This window comes from Neoarius graeffei, chromosome 17 (assembly GCF_027579695.1).
Source record: "Neoarius graeffei isolate fNeoGra1 chromosome 17, fNeoGra1.pri, whole genome shotgun sequence".
Classification (NCBI taxonomy): domain Eukaryota; kingdom Metazoa; phylum Chordata; class Actinopteri; order Siluriformes; family Ariidae; genus Neoarius; species Neoarius graeffei.
Genome location: NC_083585.1, coordinates 42,950,707 through 42,971,899, shown reverse-complemented (window position 1 = coordinate 42,971,899; position 21,193 = coordinate 42,950,707). Strand labels below are relative to the sequence as shown.

Below are 21,193 nucleotides of genomic sequence, written 5' to 3'. Positions count from 1 at the left end.
TATTCAGTTTAGTGATATACTTAATTTGTTTCTTTTAGTTTTACAGAAATCGAGGATGAACACATCTGTATAAGTTTGAAGTCTTCAGTAAAGATCCACAATCTAAACCGTTCGCTATCTGTCTATTTTTTGATACATCGCTAGGGCAGAATAGTTCCATTCATTGCTTGGGAATATACTTTCAGAAAAGATGGTTTAGATGGTTGAATCCGTTTTCCTTGATGGTACAATAGCTCAATACATATTTGACAAGATGACTTGATTGTGAGTCTTTCTTGAGCGTAAGTAAAAATGATTTCTACGATTTGCATAAACTGCTGCATCGACAACCTATGCCCCCCTCCTGGAACCTATGCCCCTCCTTTGCCACCCTAAGGAAAAATCTCTGGAGCCGCCACTGCATGTGCGAAGTATGAAGTGTGTGCGTCCAGGCGTGTCGATTTGCACAGGTGAACAGGCAGAGAGACAGACAGGCTTCCTTTAGTAATACAGATTTCTCATGCAAACTCTTTTGTTTCATAAAGGTAATTAGCCATTTATGCCAGAAGTGGGCAGTGTAGATTGTGTATCCACATTAGGTGCATCTAACTCGCACATCCTCAAGTGTTTGATTCCATGCATAAAGACAGTTCAGTTTATCAGACTAACTGTTCCTTTATTTCATTCAGTTCAGATGATCACAATCAGCACTGAATCCTTTTTGAGCAAGCGTAGTAGACATTTACAGTATCGAAGAATGAAAGTTTTAAAAACTGTTCCTAGACTAGTAATAATCATATAATTTTAAAAGAAGCCTTGTATTCTTGAGATGTTCTAATGATTTGCAATACTACTATACATTGGAGCCTGACAGTTAATATGTTTCAGGCTTTTATTTACATTTCCTCCTGCAATGCTTAATTTTGGCCTTGTAAAAACAGTTACTCAATTCTGCTACTTTTAAGGCAATCGACTGTACATGGTTTCAGAATACGGGAAATGGGTTGTTCAGTTGATCAGAAAAAGCAGAACAGAAACAAGGGGAAAAAGCATAGTCTGGTTTACATATTCGTAATGCAAATATTTATGCTGCATTTAAGACAAATGTAACTGGAGTCAGAACATAAATAGCAAAATCTTCACACAATCATTCATAATTAAAATGCCAGAGCCATTCTTCACAGTCCTTCTTCCATGTAAACCATGAGTACTGGTTTAAACCTGCACGTCATCTAACTCCACTTGCATCTGGCTCTCCATCCCAGCCTCCAGACCATGATCTACTTCATCCTGCTTCTCTCCATCCTGTGAGGTCTCACCTTCCTCTCTTTCACTCGGCTTTTTCAGCTGAATCTCTGCATAATCACTCTCCACTTTCCCCAAGTTTAAGTCTCCATCATTTTTCTTCTGTAAAAGTGAGTAGTTGATAGTGGCATAGTCAACATCATTTACTTCTGCTCCTTCTGTCTTGTCCTTTTGTAATAGCTTCATCTCTTCTTCAGTCCCATGATGTACAGCAGATGTGTTTGCAGAGACCTTAACATGAGACTGTACTTGAAGAGGGGCCTGTTCATCTGCCTGGTCTTCATCAGACTGCATCATCAACTAGGGAAAAAAATATTAAGCTAGAACTTTTCACCAACAGCCGTTTCTTTTAAAGCACCTCGTATGCCTGGATGGATTTTTTTCTTTCTCCAAACGCACCAATTTTAATAAGTAATGGAAAGGATTCTCTGCTATTATAAGTATGTGACACAAATAATGAAGTTAATTTTGAGAAACATTCTTGCTCTCTGGTTTACAATATTGAATGGAAGGGCAAAAAAAAAAAAAATCTACTACGTAGTAATAAATTGGGATTACTATTATGGTCCAGCCTTATACTGTAGCACAATCATAGGCATAAAATGATTATACAGGAGCACACTCACTGAAAGGTATATAGGTGGCACCATTTGTGATTGAAACTTTTTATGTTTCAAGTACGTAAGTGAGGCATGTCAAGCCGGTGTCTCTTTCGATTACTAAACAGAAAAGCTGTACTTGTCATTATCTAGCTCTTTTATTCAAATCACACAAAACTTATGGATCTGCCACTTGTTCCTTTCTTTGACTGGACAATGTTAGCTTAGTTTATTTACCTCAAAGTTCTTCTTGAAATGTATTTTGAAAAATCAGTGATCAAAAAAGTAATCCACTTTGCTCATGTTTTATGACGCCCATGATTGTACTTCATGTGCACCTTCTCAATCACTACAGATAAAATGTGATGGATGTGACAGAGAATGGGGCTTAAATAACTTAGCCCCTATGCACACCAAATCAAGGGGCATTACAAGCTGTCATGACTGTCACTGAGAGGATGCATGAATCTACACTCTGGGTCGGAAATAAATCAGCCCCAGTCTCTGCTTCATACCATTCTTTTATCTTTACTTATAACCACTTGTTCTTTGTTCGACAAAAGTTCATTTTTTTTCTTTGAAAGAAAAGGGCATTGCTCTGCTAGCCATTTATACCAGGTTCTGTTTGCTCTCTGTTATTTTAGAAGCTTGCACAAGATAAAAATAATATACTTACTTGGTCAGGTTTGCTTTTAACAGTCTCTAAGACTATATTTTCTTTGTCTGTATTTGCATGTGTTGTTCTGCATCTGCACAGAAAATGTGCGAAGAAACAGTGTGAACAAATACACAGGCTTCTGTAAATCATACCATTCATGCATGAGAATCGTCTTGTGAATCTGACATAGCTGTCAATATTAATTAAAGCATTGTTTACAATGCCATCTTTACATGTTCACACAGAAACATGCACAGACACATATAACCCCAATTCCAAAAAAGTTGGGACACTGTGTAAAACATAAATAATAACAAAATGTGAAGATTTGAAAGACATGGAAAACCTACATTTCATTGAAAATAGTATAAAGACAATATATCAAATGTTGAAACTGAGAAATGTTGTTGTTTCTTGAAAAATATATGCTCATTTTGAATTTGATGTCAGCAACATATTTCAAAAAAGTTGGGACAGGGCAACAAAAGACTGACAAAATTGTGTAATGCTAAAAAAAAAACCTTAATTTGGTTAACTGGCAACAGGTCAGTAACATGATTGGGTATAAAAAAGTGCATCCCAGAGAGACTCAGTCTCTCAGAAGTAAAGATGGGGAGGGGTTCACCACTCTGTGAAAGACTGCGTGGGCAAACAGTGCAACAATTTAAGAATAACGTTCCTCAATGTAAAATTGCAAAGAATTTGGGGATCACATCATCTATGGTACATAATATCATTGAAAGGTTGAGAGAATCTGGAGAAATCTCTGTATGCAAGAAACAAGGCTGAAAACTGACATTGGATGCCTGTGATCTTCAGGCCCTCAGGTGACACTGTATTAAAAGCAGACACGTGTCTGTAGTGGAAATCACTGTATGGGCTCAGGAACACTTCAGAAAACCATTGTCTGTAAAAACAGTTCATTACTGCATCCACAAATGCAAGTTAAAACCATATATACACAATATCCAGAAACACTGCCATCTTCTCTGGGCCCAAGCTCTTTTATGATGGACTGAGGCGAAGTGGAAAATTGTCCCAAGGTCTGACGAATCAAAATTAGAAATTATTTTTAGAAATCCTAGATATCATGTCCTCCAGGCTAAAGAGGAGAGGGACCATCTGGCTTGTTATCAGTGCACAGTTCAAAAGCCAGCATCTGTGATAGTATGAAGGTGCATTAGTGCACATGACATGGGTAGCTTGTACATCTGGGAAGGCTTCATTAATGCTGAATGATATATACATGTTTCAGAGCAATATGCTGCCATTCAGACAAAATCTTTTTCGGGGAAGGCCTTCCTTCTTTCAGCAAGACAATGCCAAACTGTTTTCTGCACATATTAAAACTGCATGGCTCCGTAGTAAAAGAGTCCAGGTGCTAAACTGGCCTGCCTGCAGTCCAGATCTGTCTCCCATTTAAAACATTTGGCACAATATGAAGCGCAAAATACGACAAAGGAGACCCCAAACTTGAGCAACTGAAACTGTATATCAGGCAAGAATGGGACATTTGTCTTTCAAAACTACAGCAGTTGGTCTCCTCAGTTCCCAAATGTTTACAGAGTGTTGTTAAAAGTAGAGGTGATGCAACACAGTGGTAAACATGCCCCTGTCCCAATTTTTTTGAAATGTGTTCCTGGTATTAAATTCAAAATGAGCATATATTTTTCAAAAAACAATAACATTTCTCAGTTCCAACATCTGATGTGTTGTCTTTATACTATTTTCAGTGAAATAAAGGATTTCCATGATTTGCAAGTTATCGCATTCTGGTTTTATTTACAGCTTACACAGCGTCCCAACTTTTTTGGAATTGGGGTTGTACACAGTCTACATACAAATGACTTTGTACATATTAATAGTACTATCACCAGCAGTGGCAACAGGAAGTAATACACAGGTTAGACTCCAAAATTAGGCAACTATAAGACATAAGATGTAAAACTATAAGTTATATGATTTTTAAAAATGACATGGCTTGAATTGAAAAAGTAGTGGAGATTCTTCCCCAATCATAACATTTGCCACTCTGACAACAGAACAGCTAACAATTTATCAAAACATTGCTCTGATAATAAAACTATAATCTAGAATTCTAAATTAATTCATACTGTACCTATTGCAGATAACCACAAAGTACGCGGTAGAGAAAATAAACGTTGAAAAAATCATTCCCAATAAAAATACGAGAATCGTCCTCAGGTCCAAATTTCTGATAAAGGTCCCTTCTGATAAAGGAAACACATAAGGAAATGACATAATTATATACAGTACTAGTCAAAAGTTTGGGCACCCCTACTCATTCATAGACTTTTCTTTTAATAGATATGTTATGTTCATTATGTCTTCTTATTAAATCAAATCATTGGTTTTCTTTTACATGTCTGAAACAAAAGAAAACCAATGATTTCATAGACTTTTCTGTTTTCTGACTGTTTTCTACATTGTAGAACAACACTGAAGACATCAAAACTATGAAATAACATATGGAACATATATGGACTTGCGTGGTAAACAAAAATGTTACAAAACAAGATATGTTTCATATTTTAGATTCTTCAAAGTAGCCGCCATTTACCTTGATGATGCTTTACACACTATTGGCGTTATCTTAACCAGCTTCATGAGGTCGTCACCTGGAATGCTTTTCAATTAACATGTGCCTCGTCAAAAGTTAATTAGTGCAATTTCTTGCCGCCTTAATGCATTTGAGATCAAACAGTAAATAGTAAATAATAAAAATACAGTAAATAGGCCTATTCCACAACTTTAGTGATCCAAATTATATCAAGAACCATTCAACTAAGTAAAGAGAAACGGCATCCATCATTACTTTAAAATATGAAGTGCCTTTTAATTAATAAAAATAAAGAATAAAACATTGAATTAGAAGGTGTGTCCAAACTTTTGACTGGCACTGTAAATGTGAATTACATACTACAACCAGCAAAAGTTAGTGAACAATGAACACAATAATAACACATACACCGATCAGCCAATGAATAACATTGATTATCTCATTATAATGGCACCTGTCAAGGGGAGGGATATATTAGGCAGCAAGAGAACAGTCAGTTCTTGAAGTTGATGTGCTAGAAGCAGGAAAAATGGGCAAATGTAAGGAAAAGTTAATGCTGACACCTTTCTGTTTTATCAAACAACTTTTTCAGCAGTTTGTGTTACAGTAGCTCTTCTGTGGGATTAGACTATACGGTATGGGCTAGCCTTCATGCCCCATGCAAATCAGTGAGCCTTTGACACCCATGACCCTGTCTCCAGTTCACTGGTTGTCCTTCCTTGGGCCACTTTTGGTAGGTACTAACCACTGCGTACTGGGAACACCCCACAAGATGTGCCGTTTTGGAGATGATCAGACCCAGTCATCTCACCATCACAATTTGGCCCTTGTCAAAGTGGCTCAGAACTTTATGCTTGCCCATTTTTCCTGCTTCCAACACATCAACTTCAAGAACTGACTGTTCTCTTGCTGCCTAATATATCCCACCCCTTGACAGGTGCCACTGTAATGAGACAATAAATGTAATTCACTTCCCCTGTCAGTGTTTTTAATTTTATGCCTGATCAGTGTATAAGTTTAGACCTATTAATGATTTGAGTTTAGCATTTCTTGAAACAGCTTAACGCATTTTTCTTCTTATCTTCCTTTTCATCCAGGATGGTGAAAATGAGACAACAACTGTCTTGGGATTGTCTCCTGATCACAGGATTGTAAGAATTCACAAGTTGAAGTGAATGAAAAGTTACAGAGAATTAACATTACTGAAGGTGCAATAGCTTCATTTATTCATGCAGTACATCATCAAAAAATTCATTTGTCATTTTAACTCATAAAATGTGTGTGTGTGTGTGTGTGTGTGTGTGTGTGTGTGTGTGTGTGTGTGTGTGTGTGTGAGAGAGAGAGAGAGAGAGAGAGAGAGAGAGAGACAGACAGACAGACAGACAGACAGATAGAGAGTTTATTATCTGCTCCTTGTTTTTTACCCTTTCCCCCATCTTTTCGTAGTTCTGCTTTTTCTAGTTTCCAGGTGTTGATTTTTTTTTTGTTTTGTGTGTTTTTACATGTGCAATGAGGAACCTGTCTTCTTCTCATTTTGACATTAGTGTGTTAGAGTTGAACATTTGCTGCCTGTCACCATACTAAACTCTCTGGGTGCTGCTAAATCTAACCTAATCAGAGACTATCTTGAAACAATTTGCACTTAATAATAACAACGTTGCTATTTGTAAACCATAAAAAAACTGATAATCGGCAGTGAAAGTGGAAACCCTTCATAGTAATCCCCCTGCATATGAGTTATTTTTTCTTTTACTTTCAGAAAGTAGCTAAATATTCCTTTCAAAGACAAACATTGGACCTTTCTCAATTTCGACAATGAGTCCTAAGCAGCTTTGTGCCTACTCATGAATCTACCACACCTTTTTGCTTACAAGCAACCAAACAACATACAATTTTATACAGATATGTTTGGTTGCTCAGTGCTGAATTCGAAACGCCTTCATTTCAACATTACTGAACTCCAGTACCCTTATGTGGAGTATACTTACAAAAAAATGTGTAATTTAATATATCACAATGCATGTGAACATAAAAGGAAGAACATCAGACTCATATACATGTAGAACATCATTTTAAGGATTCTTGTACAAGTCTGTTTGACCCATATTGATCAACATGAACAAACTCGAATCTAAATTAGAGAATTCATCCTAATGGAAATACATGAGCCTGAAATGGCACTCTCAGAAAAAATGGTAGTAAGCTTTGCTTGTCATTGTTACCATGTAACATCTATCCATTATCTCTAGCCGCTTTATCCTGTTCTACAGGGTCGCAGGCAAGCTGGAGCCTATCCCAGCTGACTATGGGCGAGAGGCGGGGTACACCCTGGACAAGTCACCAGGTTATCGCAGAGCTGACACAGAGACAAACAACCATTCGCACCTACAGTCAATTTAGAGTCACCAATTAGCCTAACCTGCATGTCTTTGGACTGTGGGGGAAACCAGAGCACTCGGAGGAAACCCACGCAGACACGGGGAGAACATGCAAACTCCACACAGAAAGGCCCTCGCCGGCCGCTGGGCTCGAACCCGGACCTTCTTGCTGTGAGGCGACATTGCTAACCACTACAACACCGTGCCGCCTTGCATATGTTCATAATTGCCTAAAATAAGTCCTTGTAGTGGCATGTAATAATGCTAAATTTGCACCAATACCTAGTATTTTGTGTGTGTGTGTGTGTGGGGGGGGTTCCACTGATTGTTAATTGTAAATGGGTTTTTTTACTTCTTGCTGTGAGGTGACAGTGCTAACCACTACCGCTACTACTGTGCCGCCTACCATGTAACATTCACCTTTAAAATGATTTAAGTTGATCACAAATGTTATCCCTTTATAAATGGCTTACACTACCTCACTGACAAGCAATGATAGTTAACTTTGGTATCTGTTTTATCTAAATGAATCATCCATCATATATAGGATACAATAAATTTTTCCAGAAGAGTAGTCTTCTAAAAAAGTTACATGGATGAATAAATGATAATGGTTGCATCACGCTTTCAGAATTTACATCATCTTTGCATAACAGTTTAGCTTTAACACAGCAAATATCCCCAGTCATTCATTACTGTATGTTACTCAGTTTTCCTGCTGCTATTTTTACTCTTACTAAGTTCCTAAAAACTATTTCTTAGTGTCTATTTGCCAAAACTAAAACTTGCAGGATGACTGTAGTTTCAGCTTGCATTTCTGTGTGGTGGTTTCCAGACACAACAGCCAAAATTCTGGCTAAGCTCGATAACTACAAGATTACTAACACCACTGAGTTCAAGTACCTTGGCGTAATATTTTCCTCTCTTGATCCCTAAAAATTTGTTCAGCATCGTATTGCATCAGCTGCTGGAAAATTTGCAGAACTAAAAAGAGTGCTCATAGATCATTGAGTGAAGCTTAAGACAGGAAGGAAGTATATGGTCACCTTTATCAGATTGAGATTGATGTACAATGCAGCAACGTGGGAGTTAAATACTGGTGTTATGAGCAAGCTAGAGGTTGAATGGGTGCGTTTCCTTCGAAAAATCGTATGTGGAGGCTTTAAACAGCACAATGCACCACCCACCGACCTGTCTGAATCAGATACCCCTTTTTCACCAAATCAGTTCCAGGGCTGGTTCGGGGCCAGTGCTGGTGCTGGTTCACAACTCGTTCAACTTGCGAACCAGCTGAGAACCAGCTTGCTTTTCCATCGCTCACGGTGCTAAGAGAAGACACGTCATTACATCGCTGTATACGTCAGTTACGTCGTTGTATACGTCATTACATCGCTGTATACGTCAGTTACGTCGCTACGTATGCATAAACCTTGGCGCGAATATCGAAGCAAAAACAACGCAGAAGAAGCAGCAGCAACAACAACAACAATAATAATAATGGATTACTTCGCGTTTGTACAGCTGCGGCTTCTCGTCGCTTAAAAATGGCGATCTTTCGTGGTCTTGTTATTGTTGTCGGTCTTAACAACTCCGCCCCCCCACTGACGTAAGCGGTTCTTTCCTCTGGCCCAGCAGAGAGTTGGTGCTAGCCTGGAACCGGTTTTTCTGGCCCCAGAGCCAGTTCTTTGTCAGTGGAAACAGAAAACCCAGTTCCAAACTAAGCACTGGCCCCGAACCAGCCCTGGAACTGCTTTGGTGGAAAAGGGGCAAGAGAGGGCAGCAGGGAATTGGGACTATGCCTTCATGTATTCCAATGCAGACATAATATAGACTAACTGGCACAACGATGATTAAGGAATATCAAGAGCGACAACTGCGTTAGAATGGACAATTATGCCTTACAAAAACAGTTCATGGTACCTACAGCAGACCAAGGGAAGTGTTGACAGCCTGATCGGTGGTTAAGGATTGAAAGGGTCATTGGAATGGACAAGGGATAGTTGTTGAGAATGATGAAGGAACATTCTGGATTCAAACGATGGATTCATGACCACTATGGGTGGTCAGACTCCTCGGACTTGGGAGGTCAACCCTCTAATGAGTAAATGATGATGATGATGATGATGATGATGATGATGATGATGATGATGATGATAAAATAAGCATTTTAACACAGCAACATAATGAACTTTTCAGTGAAGTGTACACCGATTAGCCATAACATTAAAACAACCTGTTTATTATGTAGCTCCCTTGTGCTACTAAAAGAGACCTGTTGAGGCATGGACTCCACATGACCTCTGAAGCTGTTGTGTATTTGGTGACAATTCATGGCAAAGGACTATGGTTGGTCATTGGCTATGTTACATTACAATACTGGCATTTAGCAGATGCTCTTATCCAGAGTGACGTACAACATACCCAGAGCAGCCTGGGGAGCAGTTGGGGGTTAGGTGCCTTGCTCAAGGACACTTCAGCCATTCCTGCTGGTCCAGGGAATCAAACCAGTGACCTTTTGGTCCCAAAGCTGCTTCTCTAACCATTAGGTCATGGCTTCCCCCACCCATGTCAGTTAAATTGCCTGTTTCTTTGAAAATAGACAGTTCTTTGGCATATTTAATGACGAGCAAGCTAGCAGTCTGGCTTGTGTAATTGTATGACTGTAACTTTATCCTTATTTTCACATTCTGAAGTTCTGTCAGTTTTAAGAAGATCTGAGGAGGGCAAAGTCACATGAAGATATCAGAGAAAAGCACCTTAGATTACCAGAAGAAAAAAAAATCAGACAGTATAATCATATACATTTGGAAGATTAAATGGTAACACTTTACTACAAGGCCCACAAAGACAAAGTATTTATTAGTCTATAACCCATGCTTTCATAAGTAGGAAAACTAATCAACACCTTCTAACAAATCAGATTTAAGAATTCAACAGCGCTGAAGAATGAATTAATACACTAGTCCTTAACTCATCAGGAAATAATGAAGCATATACATTAACAATCGATTGTGTCATATATGAATAGATATTAATAATGATAACAGCAAATATATAAAGTGTTTTCAGCTATATTATTTACTTATTTGCATTCAGAAAGAAATGTGAAACTCACCTCCTGGTTTCAAGGTACTGTTTGTGTTAATGATGTCATTATCTAAAACACAAATGACAAAATTATCATGCATCTCAGTGGAGAGAGGAAAGGTCAGACATGAGGTTATGTTCTTATCTGAAGTGGACTGACTGTTTCTAATATTATTAGGTAGTTCAGTGAGGTATTCTTCTTTGTTCATCTTCCAACATGTTATGTTTGGATAAGGCTTGCAGCATGAAATCCAAGCCGAACATTGTGGTGTTACAAGGTTTTCATCAACTGATGCAGGTATCGGAGGCACTGTAGAAATTAAGCACATTTCCTGTCCTCAGACTCAAATACATCTGTGGTACTGAGAATATCTAATAGTAGCTCAAAAGCATTTAGTGGACACACACACACACACACACACACACACACACACACACACACACACACACACACACACACACACACACACACAAGAACCCTGTCACTGGACAAAGCCATATCAGCAGACATCAGTTCCTCAGAGGTGTATATATATATATATATATATATATATAAAACTATTCAAAAAAAGTAGGGGATATTTTATTTTGAGATCCAAATTTTCACATATACAAAGGGATACGAAAGCATGTTGTATAGTTCCTTACTGAGGAAGCATTTCCAAAGAAATTCATCACCCAAACACATCAATGACACTCTCATGATCAGCACGGGATGCTACTAATGATCAAGGGGGTCGTGCCACAAATTTGCATGACTCTGAATTGGAAGGTTAGAGCCACTCCAAAGGAAGATTTTGAAGAGAAAGCATCAGATTATCAGTGGTTGAAGTCGTTAATTAAACAGAGACCATGCACCGTCTAACACAGGATGAGAGGTTACGTGCCCTGGGCGTGCTACAGGTTGGCACAAGACAGGTCGTTGTGGCAAGAGCATTGAATGTTTCCCAGTCTGTCATCAGCAGATTATGGTCCAGACATCGTGCTACAGGGTCTGTTCAGGATAGACCATGATCCGGTCGACCAAGGGCAACAACTCAGGCTCAGGACAGATTCATCCGCACTATTGCCTTGAGAAATCGTATGGTAACAGCAAATCAGATAAGTTCTCAACTTCGAAGGGATACTGGCTTGGTAGTGAGTGGCCAGACCATCAGGAATCGACTGCACAGATTTCACTTACACGCCCGACGTCCTCATGTCATTCCCTGTTTGAGGGATCGTCACATTAGGGCCAGACTCCAATGGTGTCGTCATCATCAACGCTGGGATAATCGCTGATGGAACCACGTAATGTTCTCAGATGAGTCGAGGTTCACTGTGGACTTCCTGGACAGACGCAGGAGGGTTTGGCGCCAACATAACGAACGTTTCCATGACGTTAACGTCATTAGACATGATCCGTATGGGGGTGGCTCTGTAATGGTGTGGGGAGGCATCACTGCTGCCGGCAGAACAGACTTGCATGTTGTTGCTGGACGTGTCACAGGGCAGTACTACCAGGACAACATCTTGGCACCCCATGTTGTGCCGTTTGCATGTCGTTATGGCCGCCGTTTCATTTTCCAAGATGACAATGCCAGATGTCATAGGGCCAGGATCGTTACAGATTACCTCCAGCAGCAGAATATCACCAGATTACCATGGCCAGCACTCAGTCCAGACCTTTCCCCCATCGAGCATGTCTGGGACATGCTTGGACAACGGCTATGCCAACGTCAACAACCTCCTGCCAATGTCCAAGAACTTGCTGCAGCATTGCAACAGGAATGGAATAACATTCCCCAAAATGACCTGGGACGTCTCATTAGGAGTATGCCACGCCGAATTCGAGCTTGTCTAGCCAACCGAGGGGGTTTTACCCACTACTGACTCAGTTTCAAAATGGTGGTAAATTTGCTGTGTGACCCTGTGTTTGTGTTGACCCTTATTCTGGAGAATCTGTCCTTTACTGGACTGGTTTCGAATAAATTGACAAATGTTTCCTTAATGTTTTTCTGTCATTTGTTTCCTTCCTGACCTCATGATCTGCATTTCATTCTACTTGTAAATCCAATATCCCCTACTTTTTTTGAATAGTATATATATATATATATATATATATATATATATATATATATATATATATATATATAAAATCTCATTATCTCTAGCCACTTTATCCTGTTCTACAGGGTTGCAGGCAAGCTGGAGCCTATCCCAGCTGACTACGGGCGAAAGGCGGGGTACACCCTGGACAAGTCACCAGATCATCACAGGGCTGACACATTGACACAGACAACCATTCACACTCACATTCACATCTACGGTCAATTTAGAGTCACCAGTTAACCTAACCTGCATGTCTTTGGACTGTGGGGGAAACTGGAGCACCCGGAGGAAACCCACGTGGACACAGGGAGAACATGCAAACTCTGCACAGAAAGGCCCTCGCCGACCACGGGGCTTGAACCCAGACCTTCTTGCTGTGAGGCGACAGTGCTAACCACTGTGCTGCCCATCTCATCTCATCTCATTATCTCTAGCCGCTTTATCCTGTTCTACAGGGTTGCAGACAAGCTGGAGCCTATCCCAGCTGACTACGGGCGAAAGGTGGGGTACACCCTGGACAAGTCACCAGATCATCACAGGGCTGACACATAGACACAGACAACCATTCACACTCACATTCACATCTACGGTCAATTTAGAGTCACCAGTTAACCTAACCTGCATGTCTTTGGACTGTGGGGGAAACCGGAGCACCCAGAGGAAACCCACGCAGACACGGGGAGAACATGCAAACTCTGCACAGAAAGGCCCTCGCCGGCCACGGGGCTTGAACCCGGACCTTCTTGCTGTGAGGCGACAGTGCTAACCACTGTGCCGCCCATATATATATATATAAAATCATGATGTAGGTGACATCACAGAAACAAAAACAGTGCATAAATCGAGGATATTACATAGTGGTGTGAAGATATGAAGTTCATCTTTGAGTGGTGAATATATTCACAAGTGAAAATATTTTCAACACGAGAAGATAAACTTCATGTTTTTATGCCACCGTGTAATGTTGTTTATATTATATATACATATCCACAAAAAAATATACAAGTTAATCAAAAGAATTTTAATTTTGAACCAGTTCGCCATTTTGACAACGCGCGTCAAGTCAGTGGGAAAACACCGGGAGTGACATCATCGGAGTGAAATATCAGAAAATATGCCACTCAGATCCACAATGTATTTCATATGAAAAATATGAGTTTTTCAGCACGAGAAGATAAACTTCATATCTTCAGGCCAACATGTGATTTTCTTTTTATGATATAGACACATTCACAAACAAAAAGTACCCAAATTTATCAAAGCAATTCATCGGTTTCCTCACGAGTGACATATAGAGATTTATGTCACAGTTTTGGGTCTCCATGTCCTGGATGGAGCACATACAGTTGCAGTCAGAAGTTTACTTACAGTTACATGAATGTCATCTTGGATATGAATGTCATGGCAATATTTGGGCTTTCAGTAATTTCTTTGAGCTGTTCTTTTTCTGTGCCAGAATGATTGTACAGCATACATCTTTAATTAAAAAAACAACAACAACTAGAATTTGGTGCACAAGTTTTAATTTTCTTTGGGATTTCTGAAATCAACACAGGGTCAAAATTATACATACAGGGCCAAAAATTTACATATGCTCACTTAGATTATTAATTCAGAGGTGCTGAAACTTCCAAAATGTCTCTTATCTTGCCAAGGCTGAGGTCTTTTAACTTCCTGTTAGTGACCATGATTGACTACAGCTGGTAGCTTCTCTGTGCCTTCATAAAAATGGTTTGTTTACAGCACTCATTGGATTGACCAACACACAGTAAAGTCCAAGGAGCTCAGTGCAGATCTGAGAAAGGAGCTCAATGCAGATCTGAGAAAGAGGATCACAGATATACACAACTTCAAAATGTCTCTTGGAGCCATTTCTAAACAACTGCAAATTCCAAGCTCAGTTCAAACAATTGTATGCAAGTTACTGTGAGGTGTAGTCACTTTGCCAAGCCACTTTGCTTCAAGAAAACCCAAACTGTCACCCTCTGCCGAAAGGAAATTGGTTTGGGTGGTCAGAAACAACCTGGGAACCACCATGGCACAGCCCTGCCATGAACTGGAAGCTGATGGATCATTGTCTACAGTTCAGATCACCATGGACTAAGAGGCTGCTATCCAAGAAATAACCCCCTGATCCTAAATTGACACCTTCAAGCTTAACTAAAGTTTGAAGCTGACCACATGGACAAAGTAAAAAGCCTTCTGGAGGATAGCTGTATGGTCAGATGAAACAAAGATTGAGTTGTTTGGCCACAATGACCACCATGTACAGAGGAACACTGTACCAGCTGGTGGTGGTGGTAGAATCATCATGCTTTGGGGCTGTTTTGCTGCCAGTGGAACTGGTTCATTGCACAAAGTGGATGGAATAATGAAGAAGGAGGACTACCTCAGAGTTCTTCAGCATAAACCATCAGAAACTTGAACACAACTTGGGACTTACAACAGGACAATGAACCCAAACACCCATCAGAGCTGGTTGTGGAGGATAAAGCAGGCTAACATTAAGCTTAAAACAAGTCCTGAGTTCAACCCTATTGAAAATATATGGACCGTGCTTATAAGTCGAGTCCATGCCAAGAAAAAAAAAATTAATTGAACTCTACCAGTAGGCGGCACGGTGGTGTAGTGGTTAGTGCTGTCGCCTCACAGCAAGAAGGTCCGGGTTCGAGCCCCGTGGCCAGCGAGGGCCTTTCTGTGTGGAGTTTGCATGTTCTCCCCATGTCTGCGTGGGTTTCCTCCGGGTGCTCCGGTTTTCCCCACAGTCCAAAGACATGCAGGTTAGGTTAACTGGTGACTCTAAATTGACCGTAGGTGTGAGTGTGAATGGTTGTCTGTGTCTATGTGTCAGCCCTGTGATGACCTGGCGACTTGTCCAGGGTGTACCCCGCCTTTCGCCCGTAGTCAGCTGGGATAGGCTCCAGCTTGCCTGCGACCCTGTAGAAGGATAAAGCGGCTAGAGATAATGAGATGAGATGAGATGTATAATTTTGGCCCTGTGTTGATTTCAGAAAACCCAAAGACAATTAAAACTTGTGCACCAAATTCTAGTGGGGTTTTTTTTTAATTAAAGATGTATGTTGTACATTCTGCAACAGAAAAAGAACAGTTCAAAGAAATTACTGAAAGCCCAAATATTGTCATGACATTCATATCCAAAATGACATTCATGTCACTGTATGTAAACTTCTGACCGCAACTGTATGAAAAATACAAGTGGCGTATTTCCCAGTAAAACACTAGTTTCCATATAATATACATGCGTATGCTCTCAATGGAGAAACATGAAGTAGGCTAAAGTTAACAGGCTCACTTACCATAACAACTTGTTAACAACATTGTGATTAAGTAGAAAATAAGCAAGACATTCACAGACCATCCACTGGCTAAAACTATAGTGCTATACTTAACACCTACTCAAAGTGAAACTATGACTTTATAGTGCTCACAGAAGCACTGTCACTGGACAAAGCCACACCAGCAGACATGAGTTTCAGAAGTGCGTATGTACTGTATAACACACTATAACAGTACTATCTAGAACTTTCTGAAGTATATTATATAATTGAGAAGTGATTATAAAGCTATTGTCAGAACTATTGCTGTTTACCAAACTTTTTAAGAGCGTTATGTTGAAAAAGAAGTATAAGTAAGACATAAAATGCAACTGGATGCACTGTTATAGGAAAACAATTGACGATAGAATGAAATGAAGTTCCTCTTACGGTATATGACAGTAATTTGGCAAAACGTTTTACAATTTTTTTATTAATTAATAGAAAAGTACTGGAATGACGAGGTCAATTATTTTGCATTTGCGATGCACTGAAGACATTTTTGTTTGAGATCAAAAGCTAAGTATGAGATGACCATTCAGAATTTCAGCTTTTACTTCCTGATATTTACATCTAAATGTATTAAACAGCTTCGATTATGGAACCTTTTACTTGAACTCACCCATATTTCAAGTGATCAAAATTGCTGAACGTGGGACTGACAGGTGTTTTTTGTTGTTGTTTTTTTGCACAGATGTGCCCTGTCATTATGATTGTTTAAACTGTTAATAGCTCTTAAGAAATATAGAGGCCATACCACAAGTTTCAAGCAAGGGACCCAAAGGCAACCAAATATTAAGTGTTATTTGCGTTAAGACTCTCTGTTTCATTACTTTTGATTACATAGCAATTAGGTAGTCTACTACCAAAAGGTGCCATGTTCTATGTTGTTTAACCCATAGAGATGTGAAAACCAGGAAATGAAAGCTGGCAGTCTAATCTATCACCTCAAAGTCATCTTTACATCTCAGCCACAAATGTCTTCAAAGTACAGCAGAAATAAATGAACAGGCCTTGCTATTCCAGTCGATTCAGAGGGGACTGTATATGTCTGTCTATTGAGTTTGCAAAGTTTACTTTGCAGCCTGACACTGAACAATATATATATACGGTATATATTTGGGCGGCACGGTGGTGTAGTGGTTAGCGCTGTCGCCTCACAGCAAGAAGGTCCGGGTTCGAGTCCCGTGGCCGGCAAGGGCCTTTCTGTGTGGAGTTTGCATGTTCTCCCCGTGTCCGCGTGGGTTTCCTCCGGGTGCTCCGGTTTCCCCCACAGTCCAAAGACATGCAGGTTAGGTTAACTGGTGACTCTAAATTGACCATGAGTGTGAATGGTTGTCTGTGTCTATGTGTCAGCCCTGTGATGACCTGGCGACTTGTCCAGGGTGTACCTCGCCTTTCGCCCGTAGTCAGTTGGGATAGGCTCCAGCTTGCCTGCGACCCTGTAGAACAGGATAAAGCGGCTAGAGATAATGAGATGAGATAGCTATATATATTTGCAAATGCATTGCAAATTAACCCAAGTGCACGTTCTAGCAAATACTGTTGACCTTAGGCTTGTCCTCATTAATCAGGAAGTCAGTTATTACTACAATGGTTTTCACTTATTCTACATAGTAGCAGTATGATGGGACCTTCCCTAATTTTGATGAAAATACAAAGAAAAAGGTTTTGTTGAATAATGATACAACATTATTTGACAAATTTAATAGAAAAGTGATACCTTGATTTGGCATATTCCTTGAAAAATAGGAATTCTCCTTCGCTGAACTGTTTTCAGTGTCTGGAACACTATTAGTAGTAGTAGTAGTAGTAGTAGTAATAGTAGTATCATTTGTCCCTTGAGAGAAAAAAGAATAGAAGTATCTTACTGTGTGAAGGAAAGGAGTTTGCATGCAGAAAATAAGTTAATTGTTTAATGTTTTATCTGAAAAACAATACTGAATAGGTACAGTGTGTGTACAGTAGTTTACGTTCTAGCAAATACTGTTGACCTTAGGCTTGTCCTCATTAATCAGGAAGTCAGTTATTACTATAATGGTTTTCACCTATTCTACGTATGATGGGACCTTCCCTAATTTTGATGAAAATACAAAGAAAAAGGATTTGTTGAATAATGATACAGCATTATTTGACAAATTTAATAGAAAAGTGATACCTTGACTTGACATATTCCCTGAAAAAGAGGAAGTCCCCTTCGCTGAACTGTTTCCAATGTCTGGAACACTAGTAGTAGTAGTAGTAGTAGTAGTAGTATCATCTGTCCCTTGAGAGAAAAAAGAATAGAAGTATCTTACTGTGTGAAGGAAAGGAGTTTGCATGCAGAAAATAAGTTAATTGTTTAATGTTTTATCTGAAAAACAATACTGAATAGGTACAGTGTGTGTACAGTAGTTTACATGCTATGGCAGGGAGCATTACCAACAGTACCTTTAGCCAGTGGTGTGAATGTGAAGAGCAAAACAAAGATTATTAGTATATTCATCTCTCAGCATTCACTCGGACCCAAAGCCAGATCTGCACATAATTAAAACATGCTTACATACACTTGTCTCTCTATCTTATAATTCATTAGGAAACAAGAAATCATTTTAGTAGTTTTATAACAAATGATTATGTATCCTCTAGAGAAAATTTGAATATTTATCAATAGCCCGTGAGTAATATCAGCACAACTGAAAAATTATTTTGGTAACCACAAGGAAGATCCGTGCACTCTGGTCTAATATCGGTAAGTTTGAAGCCTTAGTGTATGTAGAGACAAAGTAGAAAGTAACAACTAAAAAGCCACAGTATGCTTCTTATTACTATCTACTATTATCACGGTTATAATCTCACATTTAAAAGCCAAACACACTCACCACTTTCTGTCACGTTTTCCTTTCTCCAGGACTTGTGTGCTCTTGACAGAGCTTGCGTGTTGGTGAAGGCTGCTCTAACTGCTTTCACATCCTTTCTGACACTTCTAAATGCACTTCCACCTTTTATACGCTTCTAAACATTTCTTTGCACAAGTCTTCAAACCACAAGTGTGGTCATTCATGTGTGACTGACAACTGCCCTGGTCTCTGTCTGTCTGTCTGTCTGTCTCTCTCTCTCTCTCTCTCTCTCTCTCTCTCTCTCCTCTCTCTCTCTCTCTCACACACACACACACACACACACACACACACACACACACACACACTATGTCAAAAGTCTAACATACTCTTTAAAATGACCTTTAAATATATTTTTATCCGAGAAAACTAGCCAATAAATCTGTCACTTAACAAAATTTGTGTACACAAAAATTCAGCTCACGTTTCCTTAAAAAGCCATTTCTGTAGTGAACTTATAATTGAGGGTAACTTGTTGTGGGCCACTCTAAAACTCTGTCTCTTTGAAACATAATAGGAGCAGTGTCCATGACAGGTCACTGCAAATGGAATCCCAATCCTACCTCGGTCTCTCCAATTGTACAACCACGATTCCAAAAAAGTTGGGACAAAGTACAAATGGTAAATAAAAACAGAGTGCAATAATTTACAAATCTCAAAAACTGATATTGTATTCACAATAGAACATAGACAACATATCAAATGTCGAAAGTGAGACATTTTGAAATTTCATGCCAAATATTGGCTCATTTGAAATTTCATGACAGCAACACATCTCAAAAAAGTTGGGACGGGGCAATAAGAGGCTGGAAAAGTTAAAGGTACAAAAAAGGAACAGCTGGAGGACCAAATTGCAACTCATTAGGTCAATTGGCAATAGGTCATTAACATGACTGGGTATAAAAAGAGCATCTTGGAGTGGCAGCGGCTCTCAGAAGTAAAGATGGGAAGAGGATCACCAATCCCCCTAATTCTGCGCTGACAAATAGTGGAGCAATATCAGAAAGGAGTTCGACAGTGTAAAATTGCAAAGAGTTTGAACATATCATCATCTACAGTGCATAATATCATCAAAAGATTCAGAGAATCTGGAAGAATCTCTGTGCGTAAGGGTCAAGGCCGGAAAACCATACTGGGTGCCCGTGATCTTCGGGCCCTTAGACGGCACTGCATCACATACAGGCATGCTTCTGTATTGGAAATCACAAAATGGGCTCAGGAATATTTCCAGAGAACATTATCTGTGAACACAATTCACCGTGCCATCCGCCGTTGCCAGCTAAAACTCTATAGTTCAAAGAAGAAGCCGTATCTAAACATGATCCAGAAGTGCAGACGTCTTCTCTGGGCCAAGGCTCATTTAAAATGGACTGTGGCAAAGTGGAAAACTGTTCTGTGGTCAGACGAATCAAAATTTGAAGTTCTTTATGGAAATCAGGGACGCCGTGTCATTCGGACTAAAGAGGAGAAGGACGACCCAAGTTGTTATCAGCGCTCAGTTCAGAAGCCTGCATCTCTGATGGTATGGGGTTGCATTAGTGCGTGTGGCATGGGCAGCTTACACATCTGGAAAGACACCATCAATGCTGAAAGGTATATCCAGGTTCTAGAGCAACATATGCTCCCATCCAGACGACATCTCTTTCAGGGAAGACCTTGCATTTTCCAACATGACAATGCCAAACCACATACTGCATCAATTACAGCATCATGGCTGTGTAGAAGAATCGTCCAGGTACTGAACTGGCCAGCCTACAGTCCAGATCTTTCACCCATAGAAAACATTTGGCGCATCATAAAACGGAAGATACGACAAAAAAGACCTAAGACAGTTGAGCAACTAGAATCTTACATTAGACAAGAATGGGTTAACATTCCTATCCCTAAACTTGAGCAACTTGTCTCCTCAGTCCCCAGACGTTTACAGACTGTTGTAAAGAGAAAAGGGGATGTCTCACAGTGGTAAACATGGCCTTGTCCCAACTTTTTTGAGATGTGTTGTTGTCATGAAATTTAAAATCACCTAATTTTTCTCTTTAAATGATACATTTTCTCAGTTTAAACATTTGATATGTCATCTATGTTCTATTCTGAATAAAATATGGAATTTTTAAACTTCCACATCATTGCATTCCGTTTTTATTTACAATTTGTACTTTGTCCCAACTTTTTTGGAATCGGGGTTGTACAGTAGTTGTGAAATACAGAAGCCAAAGTCTAACACATGCTTCTTCCATGACACATAAATCCACAATGTGTTATGCAACAGTGTGACATCATTAGTGATGCCATCCTCCAGAGCCA

The 21,193-nt window shown here is 39.6% G+C and overlaps 1 protein-coding gene across 2 annotated transcripts; it reads right to left on the bottom strand.

Annotated features, from left to right (window-relative positions):
* Positions 1 to 634: 634 nt before the first annotated feature.
* On the bottom strand, positions 635 to 18,962 carry LOC132901689 (uncharacterized). Of its 2 annotated transcripts, XM_060944247.1 has the most exons (9): positions 18,875 to 18,962; positions 18,444 to 18,530; positions 18,172 to 18,279; positions 17,737 to 17,853; positions 10,748 to 10,897; positions 10,616 to 10,657; positions 4,661 to 4,772; positions 2,560 to 2,632; positions 635 to 1,584 (listed from the first exon to the last, which is right to left on the bottom strand). In XM_060944247.1, exons 2-9 carry the CDS (start codon positions 18,496 to 18,498, stop codon positions 1,195 to 1,197), a joined length of 1,047 nt encoding a protein of 348 aa, XP_060800230.1. In that variant the 5' UTR covers positions 18,499 to 18,530; positions 18,875 to 18,962; the 3' UTR covers positions 635 to 1,194. The 2 variants fall into 2 exon arrangements, with proteins under 2 accessions (XP_060800230.1, XP_060800231.1); XM_060944248.1 differs by lacking the exon at positions 10,748 to 10,897.
* Between the last annotated feature and the right edge of the window lie 2,231 nt (positions 18,963 to 21,193).